The 24,449-nt window shown below is 48.3% G+C and overlaps 2 protein-coding genes and 3 non-coding genes across 5 annotated transcripts; all 5 read left to right on the top strand.

The window, feature by feature from the left end:
* Positions 1-897: 897 nt before the first annotated feature.
* Positions 898-4,964, top strand: RPL23 (ribosomal protein L23). Its single transcript, XM_039476530.2, has 5 exons — positions 898-983; positions 1,559-1,642; positions 1,923-2,051; positions 4,586-4,699; positions 4,822-4,964. The coding sequence occupies exons 1-5, from the start codon at positions 971-973 to the stop codon at positions 4,902-4,904; spliced, it is 423 nt and encodes a 140-aa protein (XP_039332464.1). The 5' UTR covers positions 898-970; the 3' UTR covers positions 4,905-4,964.
* Positions 1,674-1,809, top strand: LOC120367036 (small nucleolar RNA SNORA21). The gene has a single exon (XR_005581536.1). It is a non-coding gene; the product is annotated as a small nucleolar RNA SNORA21 (small nucleolar RNA).
* On the top strand, positions 3,852-3,967 carry LOC120366950 (U5 spliceosomal RNA). Its single transcript, XR_005581462.1, has one exon. It is a non-coding gene; the product is annotated as a U5 spliceosomal RNA (small nuclear RNA).
* Positions 4,965-12,713: 7,749 nt separating the features above from the next.
* Positions 12,714-18,197, top strand: SPMAP1 (sperm microtubule associated protein 1). Its single transcript, XM_039476529.2, has 3 exons — positions 12,714-13,049; positions 15,836-15,935; positions 17,906-18,197. The coding sequence occupies exons 1-3, from the start codon at positions 12,843-12,845 to the stop codon at positions 18,061-18,063; spliced, it is 465 nt and encodes a 154-aa protein (XP_039332463.1). The 5' UTR covers positions 12,714-12,842; the 3' UTR covers positions 18,064-18,197.
* A 1,391-nt stretch (positions 18,198-19,588) lies between these two features.
* TRNAC-GCA (transfer RNA cysteine (anticodon GCA)) lies at positions 19,589-19,660 on the top strand. Its single transcript has one exon. It is a non-coding gene; the product is annotated as a tRNA-Cys (tRNA).
* The last annotated feature ends 4,789 nt before the right edge of the window (positions 19,661-24,449 follow it).

The raw sequence follows: 24,449 nt of genomic DNA, 5'->3' as shown, positions 1-24,449 counted from the left end.
CGGCTACTCAGGAGGCTGAGGCAGGAGAATTGCCTGAACCCAGGAGGCGGAGGTTGCGGTGAGCCGAGATCGCGCCATTGCACTCCAGCATGGGTAACAAGAGCGAAACTCCGTCTCAAAAAAAAAAAAAAAAAAGAAAGTTTATTTTTCCAAGGTTGAGGTTGCTCCTGTGACACAGCCTCAGGAAGTCCTGATGACATGTGCCCAAGATCATCGGGCCACAGCTTGGTTTCATACCTTTTAGATAGACATGAGACATTAATCAGTATATGTAAGAAGTACATTGGTTCGGTCTGGAAAGGCGGGACAAGTTGAAGCAAAGGCATGAAGACTGGAAATGGGGAGACTTCCAGGTAACAGGAGGTTGCAGTGCGCTGAGATCGCGCCACTGTACTCCAGCCTGGGCGACAGAGGGAGGCTCCGTCTCAAAAACAGAAAGAAAAAAAAAAAAAAAACGGGAGGGAGGGCAATAGAGCAATACTGTACATATAAAATGCAGAATGGTATAGTACCAAGCACACATAGATGGAATGATCTGTAGGACTTCTCAAGAGCCGTTTAGAGCTTATTCTCCCCACACCCCCAATTTCTTTGTTCCTTGGGGACCCCACACACAGCACAAACTGTGTTTTAACTCCTATTCTCTAGTGTGCAGATAAGTGCCTGGCACGTATTAAGTGCACAAAAGAGGTCGTGAGCAAGATAACGACAAATCACTGTTTCCACGTCTCCAACTACTTTTAAGCTCGTAGAGAAGAGACTTCCAACCTCTTGCGCTTCTACTTTAACACCCACTTCCAAATATGAATCAAACCGACGTCGTTAACCTATTACGTAATAAGGCAGCGCCCAGAGCCGGGCGAGGTGAGTATTTAAGTTCCGGTCACGTGACGAGAGTGGGCGGGCATCAAAGTTCATATCCCAGTATCCTTTGAGGCTACTTCCTTTTTCCTTCTTTCCGGCGTTCAAGATGTCGAAGCGAGGTGAGGTTTTACTTTTGGAGAATCCTCCACCATCTGTCGTGCAGCGGCTGGCGGGTTCATCGGGAGCGGAGGCCCTACGCAGCTGGGGCGCTGTGCTCTCCTTCAGGACGCAGATGGAGAGCCAGGCTACCGCGAGAGGACTGCCAGGGCCCCCGAAAGGGGCACTGGGGTGCTGAAGAGTTGAGATGGCAGGATCTCGACTGTAGCCTGGATACCGCTAGTTCGCTCCGCGAATAGGGCTACCGTAATGGGGTTGAAGTTAGACTGGCTTAGACCCTGGTTTGCGAGATCTCTGCGGTCTTCTGCCTTGAAGGGGTAATTGCGTTTTTGCGAAAGTTGGAGCAAGGGCTGAGTCTTCCAGGTCCCTTAATTTCGATGTCAGAGTGGTAATAGTGAGAAATGGCTACTTCCCGTGAGAATCGGGTGGCACACGGGGACGGCATAAGTAAAATTCGAGAGACCTAATCTCTAGTGCACAGTCTCTCAAAGCATGTGCGGAGTGTATGAGGAGGAACTCGGACCCATGTCTAGATAGTGGTCCCTTTATCCTGTTTCCCTTCCCTTTATATCTACAGGACGTGGTGGGTCCTCTGGTGCGAAATTCCGGATTTCCTTGGGTCTTCCGGTAGGAGCTGTGATCAACTGTGCTGACAACACAGGTGAGGTCTTCGCACGCTGCTCTACTCCTCCCCCTTTTTAAAAGCACTCAGTGGGCCTGTGGCTAATGACCCATTGAGCCGTCAAGAAAGGGGAGAGTGAAAACACCGCTTTTGGGTGAAGTGGCAGCATGATGTGTTGTTTTGCTTCAATCGGTGGTGTGACAAGGCGTTCTTGGGGACAAACTCCTTCGGCAGTGAGTGTTTGGGAAATGTTAAACTGATGCAACGGCCTGATCGGCCCTCAACACATTTTGTGATTTTTATTTACGTCCTTTTGCAGGAGCCAAAAACCTGTACATCATATCTGTGAAGGGGATCAAGGGACGGCTGAACAGACTTCCCGCTGCTGGTGTCGGTGACATGGTGATGGCCACAGTCAAGAAAGGCAAACCAGAGCTCAGAAAAAAGGGTGAGTAAACACTGAGTCCTCCTTAATACAGATGGGTAGTGGGGGGACTCTTCCTTTATTGGAAAAGGGGTCCGTTTCCAAGTTTGTTTTCCATGGAAAAGCAGTGTGAGAATAAATAAGTTTTTGCTCAGACTGTGTAGCGGGGACCGTCATCTTGTCACTTCCATATTTGCAGCTTGTGTCCTGTCTGACTTTAGAACTGCTGGTATTTGATGCGTTTTAATTTCAGCTCTTGAACTTTTTTCCCTGTGCCTGGTTAGTCTCTCTACACTGGGATGTCTTGCTTTTCTAAAGATTTGCCGGCCATTCCTTGATTCACAAATATGATGTTGACTTGTCAGCCTTGTAATACACTTACTCTAACCCACTATGCTCTCCAGTAGATTTTTCTAGCCCTTGGGTTAGAAATCTTTTTTTTTTTTTTTTTTTTTTTTTTGAGACAGAGTTTCACTCTTGTTATCCAGGCTGGGGTGCGATGGCGCGATCTCGGCTCCCTGCAACCTCCATCTCCTGGGTTCAAGCAATTCTCCTGCCTCAGCCTCCCGAGTAGCTGGGACTACAGGCGTGCACCACCATGCCCAGCTAATTTTTGTATTTTTAGTAGAGACGGAGTTTCACCATGTTGACCAGGATGGTCTTGATCTTGATCTCTTGACCTCATGATCCACCCGCCTCGCCTCCCAAAGTGCTGGGATTACAGGCTTGAGCCACCGCGCCCGGCAGAAATCTTTTTTTTGTGGCCGGCCACAGTGGCTCTCTAATTCCAGTGCTTTGGGAGGCCAAGGCAAGTGGATCCATGAGGTCAGGAGTTCGAGACCAGCCTGGCCAACATGGGGAAATCTTGTCTCTACTAAAAACACAAAAAATTAGTTGGGCATGGTGGAAGGCACCTCCCAGCTACTCAGGAGGCTAAGCCAGGAGAATCGCTTGAACCCAGGAGCAGAGGTTGCAGTGAGCCGAGACTGTGCCACAGCACTCCAGCCTGGGCAACAGAGCGAGACATCCTCTCAAAAAAAAAAAGGGAGAGAAAAGAGATTTTTTTCTGTTTACCATTAATATCCATTTAGGGCTTGGTAGCACTGTAATTGTGATTCAGCAATTGTGCTTTTTTCTCTTCTCAGAATACTTCCTGGGTCTGATTGGTGGCCCAGGAAGCTGTCAGAGAAGAGTAGAGCAAATGGCCATCACTTTGTGGATGAGATGGCAGGAGGGTGGATTGTTGGTGTCAGTCAGTGGTGCAACAGACCAAAGCTCCAAACACTTCAGTGGGTTTTTTTTTTTTTTTTTCTGTTTCGACACTTAGTTTCGCCAACGCTGGAGTGCAGTGGTGCGATCTTGGCTCACTGCAGCCTCTGCCTCTTGGGTTCACGAAATTATCCTGCCTCAGCCTCTCGAGAAGCTGGGATTACAGGCACACACCATCACACCTGGCTAATTGTTTCTATTTTTCTTAGTAGAGATGGAGTTTCACTATGTTGGCCAGTGCTGGATTGCAGGCGTGAGCCACTGTGCCTGGCCAGACTAATCTATTTTTTGTAGTACTTGTTTCAAGGAAGGTCATTCTTTCTGTCTTTATAAAAATTCTGTGTAAGTAACTTGCTCAAGGTCTCCAAGCTAGTATCAGTCAAAATTTGAATGCAGATATGCCTGACTCTAAAATGGTTCTTCACAAGCATTATATTTCATTATGTAGTGATATTTTATTTTAGAAGTTGAGAAAAGCATCTTTTTCATCTTAGTACAGATAGTTGTAAAAGTTACTTATAACACTGGAAAACAATTCATTAAAAGTAAAACATAATGCTCTGGGTTCTCTTCATAACGAATAAATCTTTCGCTTTTTACTAAAGATTTCCGTGGAGAGGAACAGTTAGAGTTTTTAACTGAATCTTTTGATGTCCTGCTTAGGCAGGAGTCATTATCCAAAAAAAGTAAAACATAAAGCCTGGTGCTTGGGCCTGGAAATTCAAACTGTTTTCTAGTGTTAAATCTGTTTTCCAGATTGCTGTGTCAATAGCTTGGCCTCTCTGTTCATTACCAGGACTGGGAGGGGTTGGGGGTCCCAGGTCCCATTTCTACATCCCACTTAAGTGATCCTGGGATCTTAGTAACCCACCTGTGGGGTGAAGTTGGAAAAGGCATAGGCAAGGATAATTGTCTTCCTAAGAGTTTCACACTTGCAAGAAAATACTGGCAGCTTTTATTTTTAATACGTGAGTAGGGGCTGGCTGTGGTGGCTCATGCTTATACTCTGAGCACTTCGGAAGGCCAGCCTGGCCAACATGGTGAAAGCCTGGCTCTATGGGAAAAAGTCAGAAACAAAAAACCAAAAATTATGGGCATGGTGGTGCGCACCTTTAGTCCCAGCTACTAGAGAAGCTGAAGCGGGAGGATCACCTTAGAGATTGATATTTACACTGTCTTGCACTGTCTCAGTGAAATGCTGAGTATACATTCTGTCTAGTTGGAAACTGCTTTTGTGGTGGCGCTGGGACTGGATGGGTTAGTGACTGCTTTCCTTTGTCTTCTCTCAGTACATCCAGCAGTGGTCATTCGACAACGAAAGTCATACCGGAGAAAAGATGGCGTGTTTCTTTATTTTGAAGATAATGCAGGGGTCATAGTGAACAATAAAGGCGAGATGAAAGGTAGGAAATCAGTCTAGCTTGTTCCTTAGGTCTCTGAGGTTGGGTGGATTGTCTGAAAGTACAGGCCAAGGACCCTGTGTTTGATGCCTTAACCTGTCCCCACATGCTTTTTTTTAATGCAGGTTCTGCCATTACAGGACCAGTAGCAAAGGAGTGTGCAGACCTGTGGCCCCGGATTGCATCCAATGCTGGCAGCATTGCATGATCTCCAGTATATTTGTAAAAAATAAAACACTTTAAAACCATTAAAAAGTATTTGTTCACAGTGCTTGCCTCCCTGTCCACACTTCTACATTCTCTCTCTCTCTTTTTTTTTTTTTGAGACGGAGTTTCGCTCTTGTTACCCAGGCTGGAGTGCAATGGCGCGATCTCGGCTCATCGCAACCTCCGCCTCCTGGGTTCAGGCAATTCTCCTGCCTCAGCCTCCTGAGTAGCTGGGATTACAGGCACGTGCCACCATGCCCAGCTAATTTTTTGTATTTTTAGTAGAGACGGGGTTTCACTATGTTGACCGGGATGGTCTCGATCTCTTGCCCTCGTGATCCACCCGCCTCGGCCTCCCAAAGTGCTGGGATTACAGGCTTGAGCCACCGCGCCCGGCTTTTTTTTTTTTTTTTTTTTTTTTGAGACGGAGTTTCGCTCTTGTTACCCAGGCTGGAGTGCAATGGCGCGGTCTCGGCTCACCGCAACCTCCGCCTCCTGGGTTCAGGCAATTCTCCTGCCTCAGCCTCCTGAGTAGCTGGGATTACAGGCACGCACCACCATGCCCAGCTATTTTTTTTTGTATTTTTAGTAGAGACGGGGTTTCACCATGTTGACCAAGATGGTCTCGATCTCTTGACCTTGTGATCCACCCGCCTCGGCCTCCCAAAGTGCTGGGATTAGAGGCTTGAGCCACCGCGCCCAGCCTCTTTTTTTTTTTTTTTAAGTTTTTAAGACATCCTTACTGTCACCCAGGCTGGAGTACAGTGGTGAGATCTTGCTCGCTGCACCCTCCACCTCCAAGGTTTAAGCAATTCTCCTGCCTCAGCCTCCCAAGTAGCTGGAGTTGTAGGCACCTGCCACCATGCCTGGCTGATTTTTGTATTTTTAGTACAGATGGGGTCTCACCATGTTGGGCAGGCTGGACTCAAGTGATCTGCCCACCCTGGCCTCTACTGTTTTGACATCCCCTGACCGCTGACCATTGCTTTGGTGAAATGGAAACTTTGTCTGAGCATGTTTTACAGGAAAGAAAAAAAAAAAAAAAAAGGCAGCCCTTGCTGTTTTGTGAGTGCAAACTTTTGGCATTTTCCAGTTGCTGTATTTATAATTTTCACTTCAAAAAGGATTTTTTTTTTTTTTTTTTTTTTTTTTTTTTTTTTGAGAGGGAGTTTCACTCTTATTACCCAGGCTGGAGTGCAATGGCACGATCTCGGCTCACCGCAACCTCCGCCTCCTGGGTTCAAGCAATTCTCCTGCCTCAGCCTCCTGAGTAGCTGGGATTACCGGCACGCACCACCATGCCCAGCTAATTTTTTGTATTTTTAGTAGAGACGGGGTTTCACCATGTTGACCAGGATGGTCTCGATCTCTTGACCTCGTGATCCACCCGCCTCAGCCTCCCAAAATGCTGGGATTACAGGCTTGAGCCACGGCGCCCGGCCTCAAAAAGGATTATTTGGGTTTTGAGTCCCAAAAATAAATTGCAGATAGTAGATAGTACTTGACAGGCTATCCAAGGTAGCCTCTCCTACAGTGAGAAAGGCATTGAAGTGGCCAGGTCAGTGGCTCACTCCTGTAATACCAACACTGAGAGGCTAAGGCAGGCAGATGATGTCAAGAGTTTGAGACCAGCCTGACCAACATGGTGAAACCCCGTCTTTACTAAAAATTTAAAACTTAGCCAGGCATGGTGCCACATGCCTGTAATCCCAGCTACTCAGGAGGCTGAGGCAGGAGAATCACTTGAACCTGGGAGGCAGAGGTTGCAGTGAGCTAAGCTCATGCCACTGCATTCCAGCCTGTGTGACAGAGCAAGACTCCAAAAAAAAAAAAGGCATTAAGATAGAGTTTAGGCCGGGCGCGGTGGCTCAAGCCTGTAATCCCAGCACTTTGGGAGGCCGAGGCGGGTGGATCACGAGGTCAAGAGATCGAGACCATTCTGGTCAACATAGTGAAACCCCGTCTCTACTAAAAATACAAAAAAATTAGCTGGGCATGGTGGCGTGTGCCTGTAATCCCAGCTACTCAGGAGGCTGAGGCAGGAGAATTGCCTGAACCCAGGAGGCGGAGGTTGCGGTGAGCCGAGATCGCGCCATTGCACTCCAGCCTGGGTAACAAGAGCGAAACTCCGTCTCAAAAAAAAAAAAAAAAAAAAAAAAAGATAGAGTTTATAGTTGGATCCTGGACACAGACCTGGCTTTTGAGGATTGATGTGAGTTGGAGCCTGTTTGTATATGCACATGTTAGTACTTAACAGGTTTTGCATAACTGAGTATTTGTAAAACAATAATTGCATGTAGGTTTACTGTCACAGTGGAAGATGATTAAGTTAATGGTGCCTATAGGTATTTTGCTATGAAAATGTTTTGACAAGATGATGGTGTAATTTATGTTCCAAGCTCTAGTTTGAGAATAGAAGGATGTGATAAAATTTTGCCAACACAACAGGCATAAAGCCCTGTTAAGGCAGTTGGCCCTAAGGTAGGAGGCCGTTGGCATTTATTTTATTTCAAACAGAGCCTCACCCTGGCCCATGTGGGAGTACAGTGACGTGATCTCGGCTCACTGCAACCTCCGCCTCCCAGTTTCAAGCAATTCAGCGATTCTCCTGCCTTAGCCTCCTGAGTAGCTGGGACTACAGGCGCATGTCACCATGCCCAGCTAATTTTTTGTATTTTTATTTATATTTTTAGAGATAGGGTTTCACCGTGTTGGCCAGGGTGGTCTCGAACTCCTGACCTCATGATCCACCCATTTCGGCCTCCCAAAGTGCTGGGATTACAGGCGTGAGCCACTGCTCCTGGCTGGTCGTTAGCATTTCTTTCTAAACTCTGTTGTAAGAGTTGATTTCAGGCCAGGTGCGGTGGCTCACACCTGTAATCCCAGCACTTTGGGAGGCCAAGGTGGGTGGATCACCTAAGATTGGGAGTTCGAGACTAGCCTGACCAACATGGAGCAACCCAGTGTCTACTGAAAACGTAAAATTAGCTGGGCACGGTGTGACACACCTGTAGTCCCAGCTACTTGGGAGGCTGAGGCAGGAGAATCACTTGAACACAGGAGGTGGAGGTTACAGTGAGCCGAGATCGTGGCACTGCACTAAAGCCTGGGCAACTGGTGAAACTCTGAAAAAAAAAAAGGTTGATTTAGATGACATACCCAGCGTCTGGGAAAAATGAGTATTAGTTTAGAACAATAATTTGCAGGAAAGTAGACTAAATAGGGTTTTTAGACTAAGGTTTGTGTTTATGTATCTGTATCTGCAATTCTCAGCCATAAATGGCTCTACCTGTAAGTTGAGTATAATACAAGCTCCACTTGGTATCCAAAAGGACTACCCTTAATGTCTTCCATGATTAGGTATGTAATGTACCAGACCCAGAGAGGAGCCGTTCTAACCTGGAGCTTTTGAAAATGTTTCCGGTCCATACCCCAAACCAATTAAGTCAGTACAGAACAGGACTCAAGACATCAGAGCTGTGAAGCTCCCAGGAGAGTTCAAGGTACACTCAAGATTGAGAACCAGTGCCCTGTCTAGATGAAACCACTCTTGGTTTTAAAAGTATTAAATCTTGGCCGGGTGCGGTGGCTCAAGCCTGTAATCCCAGCACTTTGGGAGGCCGAGGTGAGTGGATCACAAGAGATCGAGACCATCCTGGTCAACATGGTGAAACCCCGTCTCTACTAAAAATACAAAAAAGTAGCTGGGCATGGTGGCACATGCCTGTAATCCAAGCTATTCAGGAGGCTGAGGCAGGAGAATTGCCTGAACCCAGGAGGCGGAGGTTGCGGTGAGCCGAGATCGTGCCATTGCACTCCAGCCTAGGTAACAAGAGCGAAACTCCGTCTCAAAAAAAAAAAAAAAAATATATATATATATATATATGTGTGTGTGTGTGTGTGTGTATATATATACATATATATATATATAAAATCTCAGCTGGGTATCGTGGCCCACCCCTGTAATCCAAGCACTTTGGAGGCCAAGGCAGGTGGATCTCTTGAGGTCCGGAGTTCAAGACCAGCCTGACCAACATGGTGAAAACCCGTCTTTATAATAAATAAATAAAGAAAGAAAGAAAAAAGTATTAAATCTCTAGTTTTAAAGAGACCATAACGTCTCTGAGTTGGTCAATTTCAAGTCAGCTTTAGTGTGACGGGTCCCTAGGCCCACCTTTTATATCTTTATATAGTATCCGTAATCACTGATACTTTGAATTATCTTTTGAGACAGTCTTGCTCTGTCACCCAGGCTGGAGTGCAGTGACACAATCATACCTCACTATAACCTTGAATCCTGGCTTGGCCTCCAAAGAGTGAGCCACTGCATCCCACCTCATACTTTGGAGAATTTTTTTTTACTTGGATTAAAAGCTTGATGTTTACATTTCACTAAATAATTTCCTTTGTCGCCCAAGCATGGTGGCTCATGCCTGTAATCCCAGCTCTTTGGAAGGCTGAGGTGGGCTGATCAACTGAGGTAAGGAGTTTGTGACCAGTCTGGCCAACATGGTGAAACCCTATCTCTACTAAAAATACAAAAATTAGCTGGGCATGGTGGTGGATGCCTGTATTCCCAGCTACTTAGGTGGCTGAGACAAGAATTGCTTGAACCCAGGAGGTAGTGGTTGCAGTGAGCCAAAATCACACCATTGCACTCCAGCTTGGGCAACAAGAGTGAGACTCTGTCTTAAAACAAACCAACTAACCAATCTCCATCTCTATAAAAAAAATTATCCGCGTGTGGTTGTGTGTATGTGTAGTCCCAGCTACTCTGGAGGCTCAGGCAGGAGAATCGCTTGAACCCAAGAGGCTGCAGTTAGCCTAGATCGCTCCACTGCACTCCAGCCTGTGCGATAGCAAGACTCTGTCTCAGATATTAAGAAAACAATAAGATATATAATTAGCTAGATTCAATGCTGTATATGGAAACTAAAGGAGATAGAAAATTAGCTGGAGGAAAAATAGGGTAATGTGTTTCCCTGCTGTTTTGTTATTTTAAAGGAAGGATGAGGCCAGACCTGGTGACACATGCCTGTAATCCTCTCAGCTTGGGAGGCCGAGCTGGGCTGATCACTTGAGCTCAGGAGTTTGAGACCAGTCTGGCCAACATAGCAAAACTCTGTCTACAATAAATGCAAAAATTAGCCAGGCGTGGTGGTGGGCACCCAGCTACTTGGGCGGCTGAGGCAGGGGAATCACTTGAGCTTGGGAGGTGGAGGTTGCAGTGAGTTGAGATCACCACCCTGCATGCCAGCCTGGGCAACAAGAGTGAAACCCTGTCTCAAGGGGAAAAAAAGAAGCATAAATAATAGCAGAGGAAAATAATTGGGGTGGGGCTGGGCAGGGTGGCTCACATCTGTAATCCCAGCACTTTGGGGGGGCCAAGGTGGGAGGATTACCAGAGGTCAGGATTTTGAGACCAGCCTGGCCAACATGGCAAAACCCCATCTCTTCTAAAAATAGAAAAATTAAGCACACCTGTAATCCCAGCACTTTGGGAGGCCAAGACAGGCCAGATCACCTAAGGTCAGGAGTTGAGAGACCAGTCTGGCGAAACCTTGTCTCTACAAAAAATACAAAAATTAGCCAGGCGTGGTTGCATGCGCCTGTAAACCTAGGAGGCAGAGGTTGCAGTGAACTGAAACTGTACCACTGCACTCCAGCCTGAGCAACAGAGCACAACTCCATCTCAAACAAAATAAAAAATAAGAAAAATACAAAAACTAGGCTGAGCTCGGTGGCTCACATATGTAATCCCAGCACTTTGGGAAGCCAAGGTGGGCGGATCCTGAGGTCAGGAGTTCAAGACCAGCCTGACCAACATGGCGAAACCCTGTCTCTACCAAAAATTCAAAAATTAGCTGGGTGTGGTGTGGTGGCACGTGCCTGTAATCCCAGTTACTCAGGAGGGTGAGGCAGGAGAATCACTTGAACCTGGGAGGCGGAGGTTGCAGTGAGCTGAAATTGTGCCACTGCACTCCAGCCTGGGCAACAGAGTGAGACTCATCTCAAAAAAAAAAAAAAAAAAAAAAAATTAGCCAGGCGGCTGGGCACAGTGGCTCATGCCAACTTTGGAAGGCTGAGGAGGGTGGATCACCTGAGGTCAGGAGTTTGAGACCAGCCTGGACAACATGGTGAAATCACGTCTCTACTAAAAATACAAAAATTAGACAGGTGTGGTGGCACAAGCCTGTAATCCCAGCTACTCAGGAGGCTGAGGCAGGAGAATCGCTTGAACCTGGGAGGCGAAGTTTGCAGTGAGCTGATATCCCGCCACTGCACTCCAGCCTGGGAGAGTGAGACTCTGTCACAGTCAAACACACAAACAAAAAATTAGCTGGGTGTGGTGACACACACATGTAATCTCAGCTACTTGGGAGGCTGAAGCAGGAGAATTGCTTGAACCCGGGAGGCAGAGGTTACAGTGAGCCAAGATCACACTACTGCACTCCAGCCTGGTGACAGAGTGAGACTCTATCTCAATTAAAATTAAATATTTTATATACAGTATATACAAAATATCAGCCTACCTCCAGCACTTTGGGAGGCAGAGGCGGGCTGATCATTTGAGGTCAGTAGTTCAAGACCAGCCTGATCAATTAGGTGAAACCCCATCTCTACTAAAATACAAAAATTATCCAGGCATGGTGGCGGGTGCCTGTAATCTCAGCTACTTGGGAGGCTGAGGCAGGAGAACCACTTGAACCCAGGAGGTGGAGATTGCAGTGAACCAAGATTGCCCCACTGCACTCCAGCCTGGGCCACAGAGCAAGACTCCCTCTAAAATAATAAATAAATAATGATAATTGGGGTGGGGCAGGAGAATTGTCAAGTAGACTGATCGGAAGTCAGCTGACTGGATTTGGAGAACCTCTCTTTCTCTCTCTTGAGTCAGGGTCCCTTTCTCTCATCCAGGCTGAAGTGTGGCACGATCATGGCTCACTGCAGTCTTGAATTCCATGGCTCAGCCTGTAGTGCAGCTGGGTCCACAGGTGCGCACCACCGCACTCGGCTAAGTATTCATTTATTTAGCAGAGACGGGGTTCCCCCGTATTGCCCAGGCTGGTCTTCAAACTCCTGGGCTCAAGCGATCTCCCCCACGCCCAACGCCTCGTTCTCCCAAAATGGTGGGGTTACTGGCGTGAGCCAACGCACCCGGCCTAGGGATCCTTTGTAAGCTTCAACTTCTAGCTCTGGAAAATGAGAATTGGAAGTAGGTGCGATCTGAACTTTCTTTTCTTTTCTTTCTTTCTTTCTTTTTTTTTTTTTGAGACAGTCTCCCTCTGTCGCCAGACTGGGGTGCAAAAGCGCGTTTTTTGGCTCACTGCAACTTCCGCCTCCCAGGTTCAAGCGATTCTCCTGCCTCAGCTTCCCAAGTAGCTGGGACTACAGGCAGGCACCACCACGCCGGGCTATTTTTTCGTATTTTTAGTAGAGATGGGGTTTCACCATGTTGGCCAGGATGGTCTCCTGACCTCGGAATCCTCCCGCCTCAGCCTTCCAAAGTGCTGGGACTACAGGCATGAGCCACCGCACCCGGTGATCTGAACTTTCTGATCAATTCCGGGTACAAGCTTTTCAACAAAACTGAGCTGAGGAAATAGCAGGTAATACCGTGGGAAAAGAGAATGCTCACCTTAAAGGATAGCTGGGGGAGCTGGACTTGACTGCACTCAAACTGCCCACAATCAGTTATGCAGGCCCCTCCTCTTCACTTTCCAAGTCCTCTTGCATAGTCAGTCTCTGGTCAACGTCCTTTCGGGGCCAAGCAACTTGCTCCGCTGCCTTAAAGGCCCACCGGTCAACCCGGGGTGAGCGGAGACAATAGGGTTTGTGTCGCAGAGGTCCTTGTCATCACGTAACAATGCGCATGGGGGTCCCCAGCTAGGGTCCTCATCCCCCACCAGAAAGGCCCTCCGAGGCTGCAGTGGTTGGGATGGCGGACCTGTGCGATTGTCGCCTGCGACTGGAGAAAGGCTTTATCTTGGACGGGGTGGCTGTGAGCACCACTGCCCGCGCTTACGGGCGCTCTAGGCCCAAGTTGTGGTCCGCGATTCCTCCCTACAACGCGCAGCAGGACTACCACGCCCGCAGCTACTTCCAGAGCCACGTGGTTCCGCCCGTTCTGCAGAAAACTGATCAGGTATAGGAGCTTCCCGGAAGACTCCACACACCTCCCTAAGTCCCCACTCCAACAACGTCCTCACCACAAAGAAGGCTCTGCCACTTTCATCTTCTCAGTTTACTTTCTTTTCTTTCTTATTTATTTATTTGAGACAGAGTCTCACTCAGTCACCCAGGCTGGAGTGCAATGGCGCCATCTTGGCTGACCGCAACCTCCGCCTCCCAGGTTCAAGCCATTCTCCTGCCTCAGCCTCCCAAGTAGCTGGGGTTACAGGCACGCGCCACCACGCCTGGATAATTTTTTGTACTTTTTTTTTTTTTTTTTTTTGAGACGGAGTTCCGCTCTTGTTACCCAGGCTGAAGTGCAATGGCGCGATCTCGGCTCACCGCAACCTCCGCCTCCTGGGTTCCGGCAGTTCTCCTGCCTCAGCCTCCTGAGTAGCTGGGATTACAGGCACGTGCCACCAGGCCCAGCTAATTTTTTGTATTTTTTTTAGTAGAGACGGGGTTTCACCATGTTGACCAGGATGGTCTCGATCTCTTGACCTTGTGATCCACCCGCCTCGGCTTCCCAAAGTGCTGGGATTACAGGCTTGAGCCACTGCGCCCGGCTCAATTTTTTGTATTTTTAATAGAGAAGGGGTTTCTCCATGCTGGTCAGGCTGGTCAGGCTGGTCTCAAACTCCTGACCTCAGGTGATCCATCTGCCTCGTCCTCTCAAAGTGCTGGGATTACAGGCGTGAGCCACCGCACCCGGCTGATTTTTATTTAGTATTATTTATTTATTTATTTATTTATTAAGACGGAGTCTTGCTCTGTCACCAGGCTGGAGTGCAGTGAGTGGCGTGATCTCGGCTCACCGCAACCTCTGCCTCCTAGGTTCAAGCGATTCTCCTGCCTCAGCCTCCTGAGTAGCTGGGACTACATGGGTGTGCCACCATGCCCGGCTAGTTTTTATATTTTTGGTAGAGACGGGGTTTTGCCATGTTGGCCAGGCTGGTCTGGAACTCCTGACCTCAAGTGATCCTCCCTCCTCGGCCTCCCAAGTGCTGGGATTACAGGTGTGAGCTTGTAATTACAGGGTCTCACTCGCCCAGGAGTGGTTCCACTTTGCTGGAGTGCAGTGGAACCATCATGGCTCACTGCAGCTTCCACCTCAGCCTTGTGATTAGCCGGGACTACAGGCGCGCGCCACCACGCCCGGCTACTGGGTGTGTGTGTGTGTGTGTCTCCCTCGGTAAAGACAGTGTCTCACCATGTTACCCAGGCTGGTCTTGAACTCCTGGGCTCACGCTATCCTCCTACCACCGCCTCCCCGTTTTCTAGTGAAGCCGGAGGACTGGAGGAGAGGAATGATAGGTGTTGAGCGCGAGCTCCCTGAGCGCACAGAATGGACTTCCAGCCTGAATTTGAGAATAGACTCATTTCGGGTTTCTGCAAGACAAGGGGGTAGGGTTGAAAGCACCAGCTTCTCCCAAACCACTCGGTCTCTTTGTCCTTTGTGACATCACAGACCTGCCCATGCCCATTAGGATGACCTCACACTGCAAATTCTCTAAATATGCAAAAATCCTCATGACCTCAGTGAGGAAGACAAAGGGAACCGACCTGACCCGGAGGAGGCGGCACCCTCCTCCTGTGACATCATAGTGGCAGCACCTGGGGCTTGCTGTCCGGGATCGTTGGGCTAAAGGGAAGGACAGCTCTCAAACCTCTGCAGGCCTCAGTTCCTCTCCCTGGCCTTTTTCCTCTTAGGTGCAGGCCCCTTGCCAGCAGAGTACTCCCCTGCCAACCCCCTAGATCAAAAATGCTGAAACTATTTGCTGATTATTGCAGTGTTCCCTAATTTTGCTTCCAGTATTTGTATTTTTTTTGTTTTTGTGTATGTGTTTGTTTTTTTTTTTTTTTTAGACGGAGTTTTGCTCTTGTTACCCCAGGCTGGAGTGCAATGGCGCGATCTCGGCTCACCACAACCTCTGCCTCCTGGATTCAGACAATTCTTCTGCCTCAGCCTCCCGAGTAGCTGGGATTACAGGCACGCACCACCATGGCCAGCTAATTTTTTGTATTTTTAGTAGAGACGGGGTTTCACCATGTTGACCAGGATGGTCTCGATCTCTTGACCTTGTGATCCACTCACCTCGGCCTCCCAAAGTGCTGGGATTACAGGCTTCAGCCACCACACCCCGCCTGCTTTTTTTTTTTTGAGACGGAGGTTCGCTCTTGTTACCCAGGCTGGAGTGCAATGGCGCGATCTTGGCTCACCGCAACCTCCGCCTCCTGGGTTCAGGCAATTCTCCTGCCTCAGCCTCCTGAATAGCTGGGATTACAGGCACGCACCACCATGCCCAGCTAATTTTTTGTATTTTTAGTAGAGACGGGGTTTCACCATGTTGTCCAGGCTGCTTGAACTCCTGAGTTCAAGTGATCTGCCCATCTCAGCCTCTCAAAGTGCTGAGACTATAGGCATGAGCCTCCTAAGTAGCTGGGATCACAGGCATGCGCCACCACGCCCAGCTAGTTTTTTGTATTTTTAGTAGAGATGGGGTTTCACCATGTTGACCAGGATGGTCTCGATCTCTCGACCTGGTGATCCACCTGCCTCAGCCTCCCAAAGTGCTGGGATTACAGGCTTGAGGCACCGCGCCCGGCAGGTTCTTAAATATATCTAATCTGTCCATCCCAGTTACCTAAGGCTCTGACCTCTTCTCTCTCTCCCCAGCAAACCCCAAGGCAGTATGTATGCACTGTGGCCACCTCAGCATTGTGGCTCACAGTCTTCTGTATTTTCTTCCCCACTTTCAGGATCATGGCGGTACAGGAAGGGATGGCTGGATAGTAGATTACATCCACATCTTCGGGCAAGGACAGAGATACCTCAACAGGAGAAACTGGGCAGGGTCAGGCAAGTGCTGCCTCCATTTCCAGCCTCATCATGGTTCCTGGGCCATAGCAAAGCCTGGCTGAGGGGAAGAGGCCAAGGGACCGCGTCCTTCCAGCTTTCCTTCACATACACGAACAGATGGTGCCACAGTGCTCCCTAATATTAGTTAATAAGCACCTACTGTATGTCAGGCCCCACTTTTTTTTTTTTTTTTTTTTTTTTTTTGAGACATGGTCTCACTCTCTGTTGCCCGAGCTGGATTGCGTGAATTGCAGTAGCACAATTACTACTCCCTGTAGTCTTGACCTCCTGGGCTTCATCAATCCTCCCACCTCAGCCTCCTGAGCAGCTGGGCCCACAGGTGTGCACCCCGATACTCAGTTAAGTTTTTTTTTTTTTTTGAGACGGAGTTTCGCTCTTGTTACCCAGGCTGGAGTGCAATGGCGCGATCTCGGCTCACCGCAACCTCCGCCTCCTGGGCTCAGGCAATTCTCCTGCCTCAGCCTCCTAAGTAGCTGGGATTACAGGCACGCACCACCATGCCCAGCTAACTTTTTGTATTTTTAGTAGAGACGGGGTTTCACCTTGTTGACCAGGATGGTCTCGATCTCTCGACCTCGTGATCCACCCGCCTCAGCCTCCCAAAGTGCTGGGATTACAGGCTTGAGCCACCGCGCCCGGCCCAGTTAAGTTTTTATTTTTTGTAGAGATAGAGTCTCCCTATGTTGCCCAGGCTGGTCTTGAACTTCTATGCTCAAGTGATCTGTGACCTCAGCCTTCCAAAGTGCTGGCATTATAGATATGAGCCATTTGTTAGGTACTTTTCACCCTCACTAACCCTACGGCACAGTTGGGGAAACAAGTTTCTTGAGTTAAAGTGATTTGGCAAGAAGTGCTGAGCTGGGGGTTTAAGATTCCGCTCTTCCCAACTCCGCAGCCCCTGTTCCCCTCCCTGCTGCATCCTGCCCAATTTCCAGGTCCAGGTTAACAACAATGAGAAAGAGTTGAGAGAGATTTTTTGGCCGGGTGTGGTGGCTCACGCCTGTAATCCAAGCACTTTGGAGGCCAAGGTGGGCAGATCACCTGAGATTGGGAGTTCAAGACCAGCCTGACCAACATGGTGAAACCCCATCTTTAAAAAAAAAAAGAGAGATTTTTCTTTTTCTTTTTTTTGATATGGAGTCTCGCTCCATCACCCATGCTGGAGTGCAGTGGTGTGATCTCTGCCTCCCAGGTTGAAACAATTCTCCTGCCTCAGCCTCCCTCTGCCTCCCAGGTTCAAGAAATTCTCCTGCCTCTGCCTCCCAGGTTCAAGCAATTCTCCTGCCTCAACTTCCCCGGTAGCTGGAATTACAGGCATGTGCCACCTTGCCCTGCTAATTTTTTTGTATTTTTAATAGAGACAGAGTTTTGTGATGTTAGCTAGGCTGGTCTCGAACTCCTGACCCTGTGATCCACCTGCTCTGCCTCCCAAAGTGCTGGGATTACAGGTGTGAGCCACCACGCACGGCAAGAGATATTTTTCTAACAGGGTAAACCCTCTTCCTAGTTCAATTCCTCCACCATCCTAGGCCTCTCCTCTAGTCACATGATCCTTTGTACATTTGGCCCAATCGATCTTTATCTCATCCATTTTTTCCACATGAGTCAGAGGCAAGGGTGAGATTTTCCTCATTTCTCGTGGGAGAAAGGCAAGCTCTGCCAAGCCCAGAATATCTGGCCTCTCTTGTCCCAGCACAAACCGTTCACAGTCTTCCTGCAATTATTCCTGGTGCAAGTTTTTATTTCTAGGAAGCCTCTGTCCCCCAGCCTCACCAGCCCTTAGTTTTTCAGCCCAGAACCTCGTGACATTTCAGGATTGCATATTGGGCTGTGGGCACAGGGAATGCAGTGACTACAGCTGGTTGGCCTCCTCTACCACACCCAGGGGAATGGGGAGGCCAAGAGGTGGGCTGAATGCAGGTTCAGGCCTCTCTCTCCTCGCCCCCAAGGGCATTCTCTCCAGCAGGTGACTGGGCATGACCACTACAATGCTGATCTGAAACCACTCAGTGGGTTCAATGGAAGGTTTGGCTACCGCCGGAACACCCCCGCCCTCCGTCGGAGCACGTCCGTCTTTGGAGAAGTCACCCCCTTTCCTCTGTTCTAACAGCATCTCTTCCCTTCATAGCCCTCGACGTGAATTTCTAAGACAGATGTTTAGATGAAGTCTCAAAGTTAATTTCCATTAAAAAAATTTGTGTCTCCAGGGGTGTTGTTTCTTCCCTGAGATTGGAGGAAGGAGCCAGCTCTACCCTTAGCTTCTCTTCCCCCTGGAGAGGAGGCGAGAAGAGAAAAGGCTTCTCAGGCCTGTGCCTTTGCACTCATGCCACTTTGAAAGGAGAGGCTTCAGTTCTCCCCTGCCAGTGGGTTAAGAAGGAGCCACATTACTCAACCTCAATAAAGCCCTTCCTCACCTACCAGCAGGGCCCCAGGGCAGAGCTGGCTATTGTTTCCATCAAGAACAGAGCTTGGGCCGGGCGCGGTGGCTCAAGCCTGTAATCCTAGCACTTTGGGAGGCCGAGGCGGGTGGATCACGAGGTCGAGAGATCAAGACCATCCTGGTCAACAAGGTGAAACCCCGTCTCTACTAAAAATACAAAAAATTAGCTGGGCATGGTGGCTCATGCCTGTAATCCCAGCTACTCAGGAGGCTGAGGCAGGAGAATTGCCTGAACCCAGGAGGTGGAGGTTGCGGTGAGCCGAGATCGCGCCATTGCACTCCAGCCTGGGCAACAAGAGCGAAACTCCGTCTCAAAAAAAAAAAAAAAAAAAAAAAAAGAACAGAGCTTGGTTTATGCCTCACCTCGCCTCTAATCCCAGCACTTTGGGAGGCGGAGCGGGGAGGAAGGATTGCTTTGAGCTAAGGCAGGTGGATCACTTGAGACCAGCCTGGGCAGCATGATGAAACTCTGTCTTTACAAAATGTATATATATATATACATATATATATTCTTCTGCCTCAGCCTTCCTAGTAGCTGGGATTACAGGTGCCTGCCATCATGCCCAGCTTTTTTTTTTTTTTTTGAGACAGAGTTTTACTCTTTGTTGCCCAGGCTGAAGTGCAGTGGCATGATCTTGGCTAACTGCAACCTCCACCTCCTGGGTTCAAGTGATTCTCCTGTCTCAGCCTCCCGAGTAGCTGGGATTACAGGCGATCGCCACCACATCGGGCAAATTTTTGTATTTTTAGTAGACACAGGGTTTCACCATGTTGGCTAGACTGGTCTCAAACTCCTGACCTAAGGTGATTCCCCCGCCTCAGCCTCCCAAAGTTGTTGGGATTACAGGCATGGCGTGAGGCACTGCATCCAGCCTCTTTTTTTTTTTTTTTGTATATTTAGTGGAGACAGGGTTTCACCATGTTGGTCAGACTGCTCTTGAACTCCTGACATCACCTCAGCCTCCCAAGGTGCTGGGATTACAGGTGTGAGCCACCGTGCCCAGCTCAGTATGTCATTTTTCAAGTGTTCCCTTTTAGTTTATTGGTGGTCAAGGGAAAAGCTAAAACAGATGATAGATAATGAAGAAGGTGGGGCTTTAGAACACAAAGCTTGCCAGAACTTTGGTGTGGGTGGAACTTGATTGTATTGAGTCACCATAAGTGGACAAGGAAGGAGCATAGACCAGGCAGTGGGGGTATAGCTCAGGGGTAGAGCATTTGACTGCAGATCAAGAGGTCCCTGGTTCAAATCCGGGTGCCCCCTTCCCTGATGTTTTCTCCTTTCCATATTAAAAGTAAATATTGTCAGTCACAATGTCACCAGAAAAGATGAACTTACAACTTGCTCTGTTAGAATTGTTCCTCCCACATTCCAATTGACCACTACCACGAAAAGCCCCTGTAGGACATTCTTCATCTTCAGTTAACACCAAGTCCCTGAGGAAATGCTAAATGTATGAGTAAATCTGAGAGTTGTGAACACAATTTGGCAATTGGGGTGTGTAATCCCAGTACTTTGGGAGATCAAGGCCAGTGGATCACGAGGTCAAAAGTTCAAGACCAGCCTGCCCAACATGGTGAAACCTCCTCTCTCTCTCTAAAAAAAAAGTAGTTCCTTCAACGTTTGTTTTTGAAAACAGTACATGCAAAGCTGCCTCGAATTAAAACATGAAAGAAGGGCTGGCCTCGGTGGCTCACACCTGTAATCCCAGCACTTTGGGAGGCTGAGGTGGGCAGATCACTTCCTGTCAGGAGTTCGAGCCCAGCCTGGCCAACATGGTGAAACTCCATCTCGACTAAAAATACAAAAACTAGCCAGGCATGGTGGCACGCGCCTGTAATTCAAGCTACTCGGAAGGCTGAGGCACCAGAATTGCTTAAACCCGGGAGGCGGAGGTTGTGTGAGGCAAGACTGCACCACTGAACTCAAGCCTGGGCAAAAAGAGTGAGACTCTATCCGCCACCCCCACCGCCAAAAAAAAAAAGGGGGCCGAGTACAGTGGCTCACGCCTGTAATCCCAGCACTTTGGGAGGCCGAGGTGGGCAGATCACCTGAGGTTGGGTCCAGCCTGACCAATATGGAGAAACCCTGTCTCTACTTAAAAAAACGCCAAAAAACAAAAAACTGAAAAACAAAATTAGCTGGGCGTGGTGGCAAATGCCTGTATTCCCAGCTACTCGGGAGGCTGAGGCAAAATAATCACTTGAACCTGGAAGGCGGAGGTTGCAGTGAGCTGAGATCGTGCCATTGCTTATTGCTTATTACATCTTTTTTTTTTTTTTTTTTTTTTTGAGAGAGGGTCTCACTCTGTCACCCAGGCTGGAATGTAGTACCATGATCATGGCTCACTGCAGCCTGAAATTCATGGGCTGAAGCAATTCTCCTGCCTCAGCCTCCCCAGTAACTGTGACTACAGGCATGCACCACTACGCCTGGCTTTTAATTTTTTTTTTTTTTTTTTTTTTTTTGTGAGACGGAGTTTCGCTCTTGTTACCCAGGCTGGAGTGCAATGGCGCGATCTCGGCTCACCGCAACCTCCGCCTCCTGGGTTCAGGCAATTCTCCTGCCTCAGCCTCCTGAGTAGCTGGGATTATAGGCACGCGCCACCATGCCCAGCTAATTTTTTGTATTTTTAGTAGAGACGGGGTTTCACCATGTTGACCAGGTTGGTCTCGATCTCTCGACCTTGTGATCCACCCGCCTCGGCCTCCCAAAGTGCTGGGATTACAGGCTTGAGCCACCGTGCCCGGCTGGCTTTTAATTAATTAATTTATTTATTTATTTTTAATAAAGACAGGGTTTCATCATGTTGGTCAGGCTGGTCTTGAACTCCCGACCTCAGGTGATCCGCCCGAATTGGCCTCCAAAGTGCTTGGATTACAAGCGTGAGCCACCATGCCTGGCCTATTTATTTATTTTTAAATTTACTTTATTGATACGGAGTCTCTTTCTGTAACCCAGGCGGAGTGCAGTGGTGCCATCTCAGCTCATTACAACCTCTGCCTCCTGGGTTCAAGTGATTCTCCTGCCTCAGTGTCCCAAGTAGCTGCGACTACAGGCATGTGCCACCACATCTGGCTAAGTTTTTGTAATTTTAGTAGAGATGGGGTTTCACCATGTTAGCCAGGATGGTCTTGATCTCCTGACCTCATGATCTGCCTGCCTTGGCCCCCCAAAGTACTGGGATTATAGGCATGAGCCACAATGCCTGGCTTATTATTTATTTATTTATTTATTTATTTATTTATTTCTGAGACAAAGTTTTGCTCTTGTTGCCCAGGCTGGAGTGCAGTAGCGGCTCACTGCAACCTCTGCCTCCTGGGCTCAGGCAATCTCTCACCTCAGCCTCCTGAGTAGCTGGGAGTACAGCACGTTGCCCAGGCTGGGCTCAAGTCATCAACCTGCCTTGGCCTCCCAAAATATTGGGACTACAAGAGTAAGCCTGTTTTTTGTTTTGTTTCGTTTTCTTGAGACAGAGTCTTGCTCTATTATCCAGGTTGGAGTGCAGTGACGCGATCTTGGCTTGATGCAACCTCCTCCTCCAGAGTTAAAACGATTCTCCTGCCTCAGCTTCCTGAGGATCTGGGACTATGGGCACCCGCCACCATGCCCAGCTAATTTAGTAGAGTCAGGGCTTTGACCATGTTGGCCAGGCTGGTCTCAAACTTCTGACCTCAAGTGATCTGCCCACCTTGGTCTCCCAAAGTGTTGGAATTACAGGCATGAGCCACGGCTCCCCGCCTGCCTGCTTTTCTTTTTAAAGTAAACTTTATTCAAGGCCGGGCGCGGTGGCTCAAGCCTGTAATCCCAGCACTTCGGGAGGCCGAGGCGGGTGGATCACGAGGTTGAGAGATCGAGACCATCCTGGTCAACATGGTGAAACCCCGTCTCTACTAAAAATACAAAAAAATTAGCTGGGCGTGGTGGTGCGTGCCTGTAATCCCAGCTACTCAGGAGGCTGAGGCAGGAGAATTGCCTGAACCCAGGAGGCGGAGGTTGCGGTGAGCCGAGATCGCGCCATTGCACTCCAGCCTGGGTAACAAGAGTGAAACTCCGTCTCAAAAAAAAAAAAAAAAAAAAAAGTAAACTTTATTCAAATCAATGTTAGTAAATATTTAATAAGTATTTTTTATGTTTGGTTATTTTCTCAATATTTAGTAAGTGTTTTTAAAAAGCCATAAGAAGGCCAGGCGCGATGGCTCATGCCTGTAACCCCAGCACTTTGGGAGGCTGAGGCAGGTGGATCACCTGAGGTTGGCAGTTCGAGACCAGCCTGACCAACATGGAGAAACCTCGTCTCTACTAAAAATACAAAATTAGCCGGGCGTGGTGGCGCATACCCGTAATCCCAGCTACCCGAGAGGCTGAGGCAGGAGAATCCCTAGAACCCAGGAGGCAGAGATTGCAGTGAGCTGAGATTGCACCACTGCACTTCAGCCTGGGCAACAAGACAAGAGTGAGACTCCGTCCCAAAAAAAAAAAAAAAAAAAAAATAGTCATAGGAACTAATATGTGAATTTAGACTGTAAAATACAAGGTTACTACTAAAAAGCATGTTCTTTTATTTTTTGAGATGCAGTCTCCCTCTGTTGCCCAGGCTGGAATGCAGTGGCACAATCTCGGTTCACTGCAACCTCTGCCTCCTGGGTTCAAGCAATTCTCCTGCCTCAGCCTCCTGAATAGCTGGGATTACAGGTGTGTTCCACTACACCTGGCTAATTTTTGTATTTTTAGTAGAAATGAGGTTTCACCATGTTGGTCATGCTGGTCTCAAATTCCTGACCTCGTCATCTGCCCGCCTCGGCTTCCCAAAGTGCTGGGATTACAGGCGTTACCGCACCCGGCCAGTATGTTCTTACCTTTTAGTAGCAAACAATTGGAAAATAAAATTTTAAAAATTTTGTTTAAAATCACATCACAGGCCAGGTGTCTGTAATCCTAGCATTTTGGGAAGCCAAGGTGGGTGGATCACCTGAGGTCAGGGGTTTCAGATCAGCCTGGCCAACATGATGAAATCCCATCGCTACTAAAAATACAAAAGTTAGCAGGTCTTGGTGGCACATGCCTGTAGTCCCAGCTACTTGGGAGGCTGAGGCAGGAGAATCGCTTGAGCCCAGGAGGCAGAGGTTGCAGTGAGCTGAGATCGCACCACTGCACTTCAGCCTGGGCAACAGAGTGAAATTCCATCTCAAAAGAAATAAATAAAATAAAATAGCTTCGATGGGAGCAGTAGCTCATGCCTGTAATCCCAGCACTTTGGGTGGCTGTATTCGGGAGTTTGAGACCAGCCTGGCCAACATGGTGAAATCCCATCTCTATTAAAAATATAAAAATTGTTATATTTTTATATTTTTATGTCACCGAGTATGGTGACATATGCCTGTAATCCCAGCTACTCAGGAGGCCGAGGCAGAATTGCTTGAACCTGGGAGTGGAGGTTGCAGTGAGCCGAGACCGTGCTACTGCACTCCAGCCTGGGCGACAGTGAGATTCCGTCTCTAAATAAATAAATAAATAAATAAATAAATAAAGTAGCATCACAAAAAATACAACAAAATACAAAAAAAAACAAAAGATGTTCAAAACTTCTATTCTGAAAATTACAAAACGGGTTGGGTGCAGTGGCTCACACCTTGTAATCCAAGCACTTTAGGAGGCTGAGGCAGGAGGATTGCTTGACTCCAGGAGTTTGAGACAAGCCTGGGCAAGATGGCAAAACCTTGTTGCTACAAAAATAAAAATAGCCGGGCGCGGTGGCTCACGCCTGTAATCCCAGCACTTTGGAAGGCTGAGGCGGGTGGATCACGAGGTCAAGAGATCGAGACCATCCTGGTCAACATGGTGAAACCCATCTCTACTAAAAATACAAAAATTAGCTGGGCATGGTGGCACACGGCTGTAACCCCAGCTACTCGGGAGGCTGAGGCAGGAGAATTGCCTGAACCCAGGAGGCGGAGGTTGCGGTGAGCCGAGATCGCGCCATTGCACTCCAGCCTGGGTAACAAGAGCGAAAACTCCGTCTCAAAAAAAAAAAAAAAAAAAAAAAGCCGGG

The sequence above is a fragment of the Saimiri boliviensis genome, chromosome 17 (genome assembly GCF_048565385.1).
Source record: "Saimiri boliviensis isolate mSaiBol1 chromosome 17, mSaiBol1.pri, whole genome shotgun sequence".
NCBI lineage: Eukaryota > Metazoa > Chordata > Mammalia > Primates > Cebidae > Saimiri > Saimiri boliviensis.
The sequence above is the reverse complement of the archived record's forward strand: the minus strand, read 5'-3'. Positions and strand labels throughout refer to the sequence as shown.

Excerpts from the sequence above, each read along its gene's own strand:
- RPL23 (XM_039476530.2), top strand. Across the intron at positions 1,643-1,922 it reads CAACTGTGCTGACAACACAG|GAGCCAAAAACCTGTACATC; the intron begins GTGAGGTCTTCG and ends GTCCTTTTGCAG. Across the intron at positions 2,052-4,585 it reads ACCAGAGCTCAGAAAAAAGG|TACATCCAGCAGTGGTCATT; the intron begins GTGAGTAAACAC and ends GTCTTCTCTCAG.
- SPMAP1 (XM_039476529.2), top strand. The coding sequence starts at position 12,843 with ATGGCGGACCTGTGCGATTGTCGCCTGCGACTGGAGAAAGGCTTTATC. Across the intron at positions 13,050-15,835 it reads TTCTGCAGAAAACTGATCAG|GATCATGGCGGTACAGGAAG; the intron begins GTATAGGAGCTT and ends CCCCACTTTCAG. Across the intron at positions 15,936-17,905 it reads GAGAAACTGGGCAGGGTCAG|GGCATTCTCTCCAGCAGGTG; the intron begins GCAAGTGCTGCC and ends CTCGCCCCCAAG.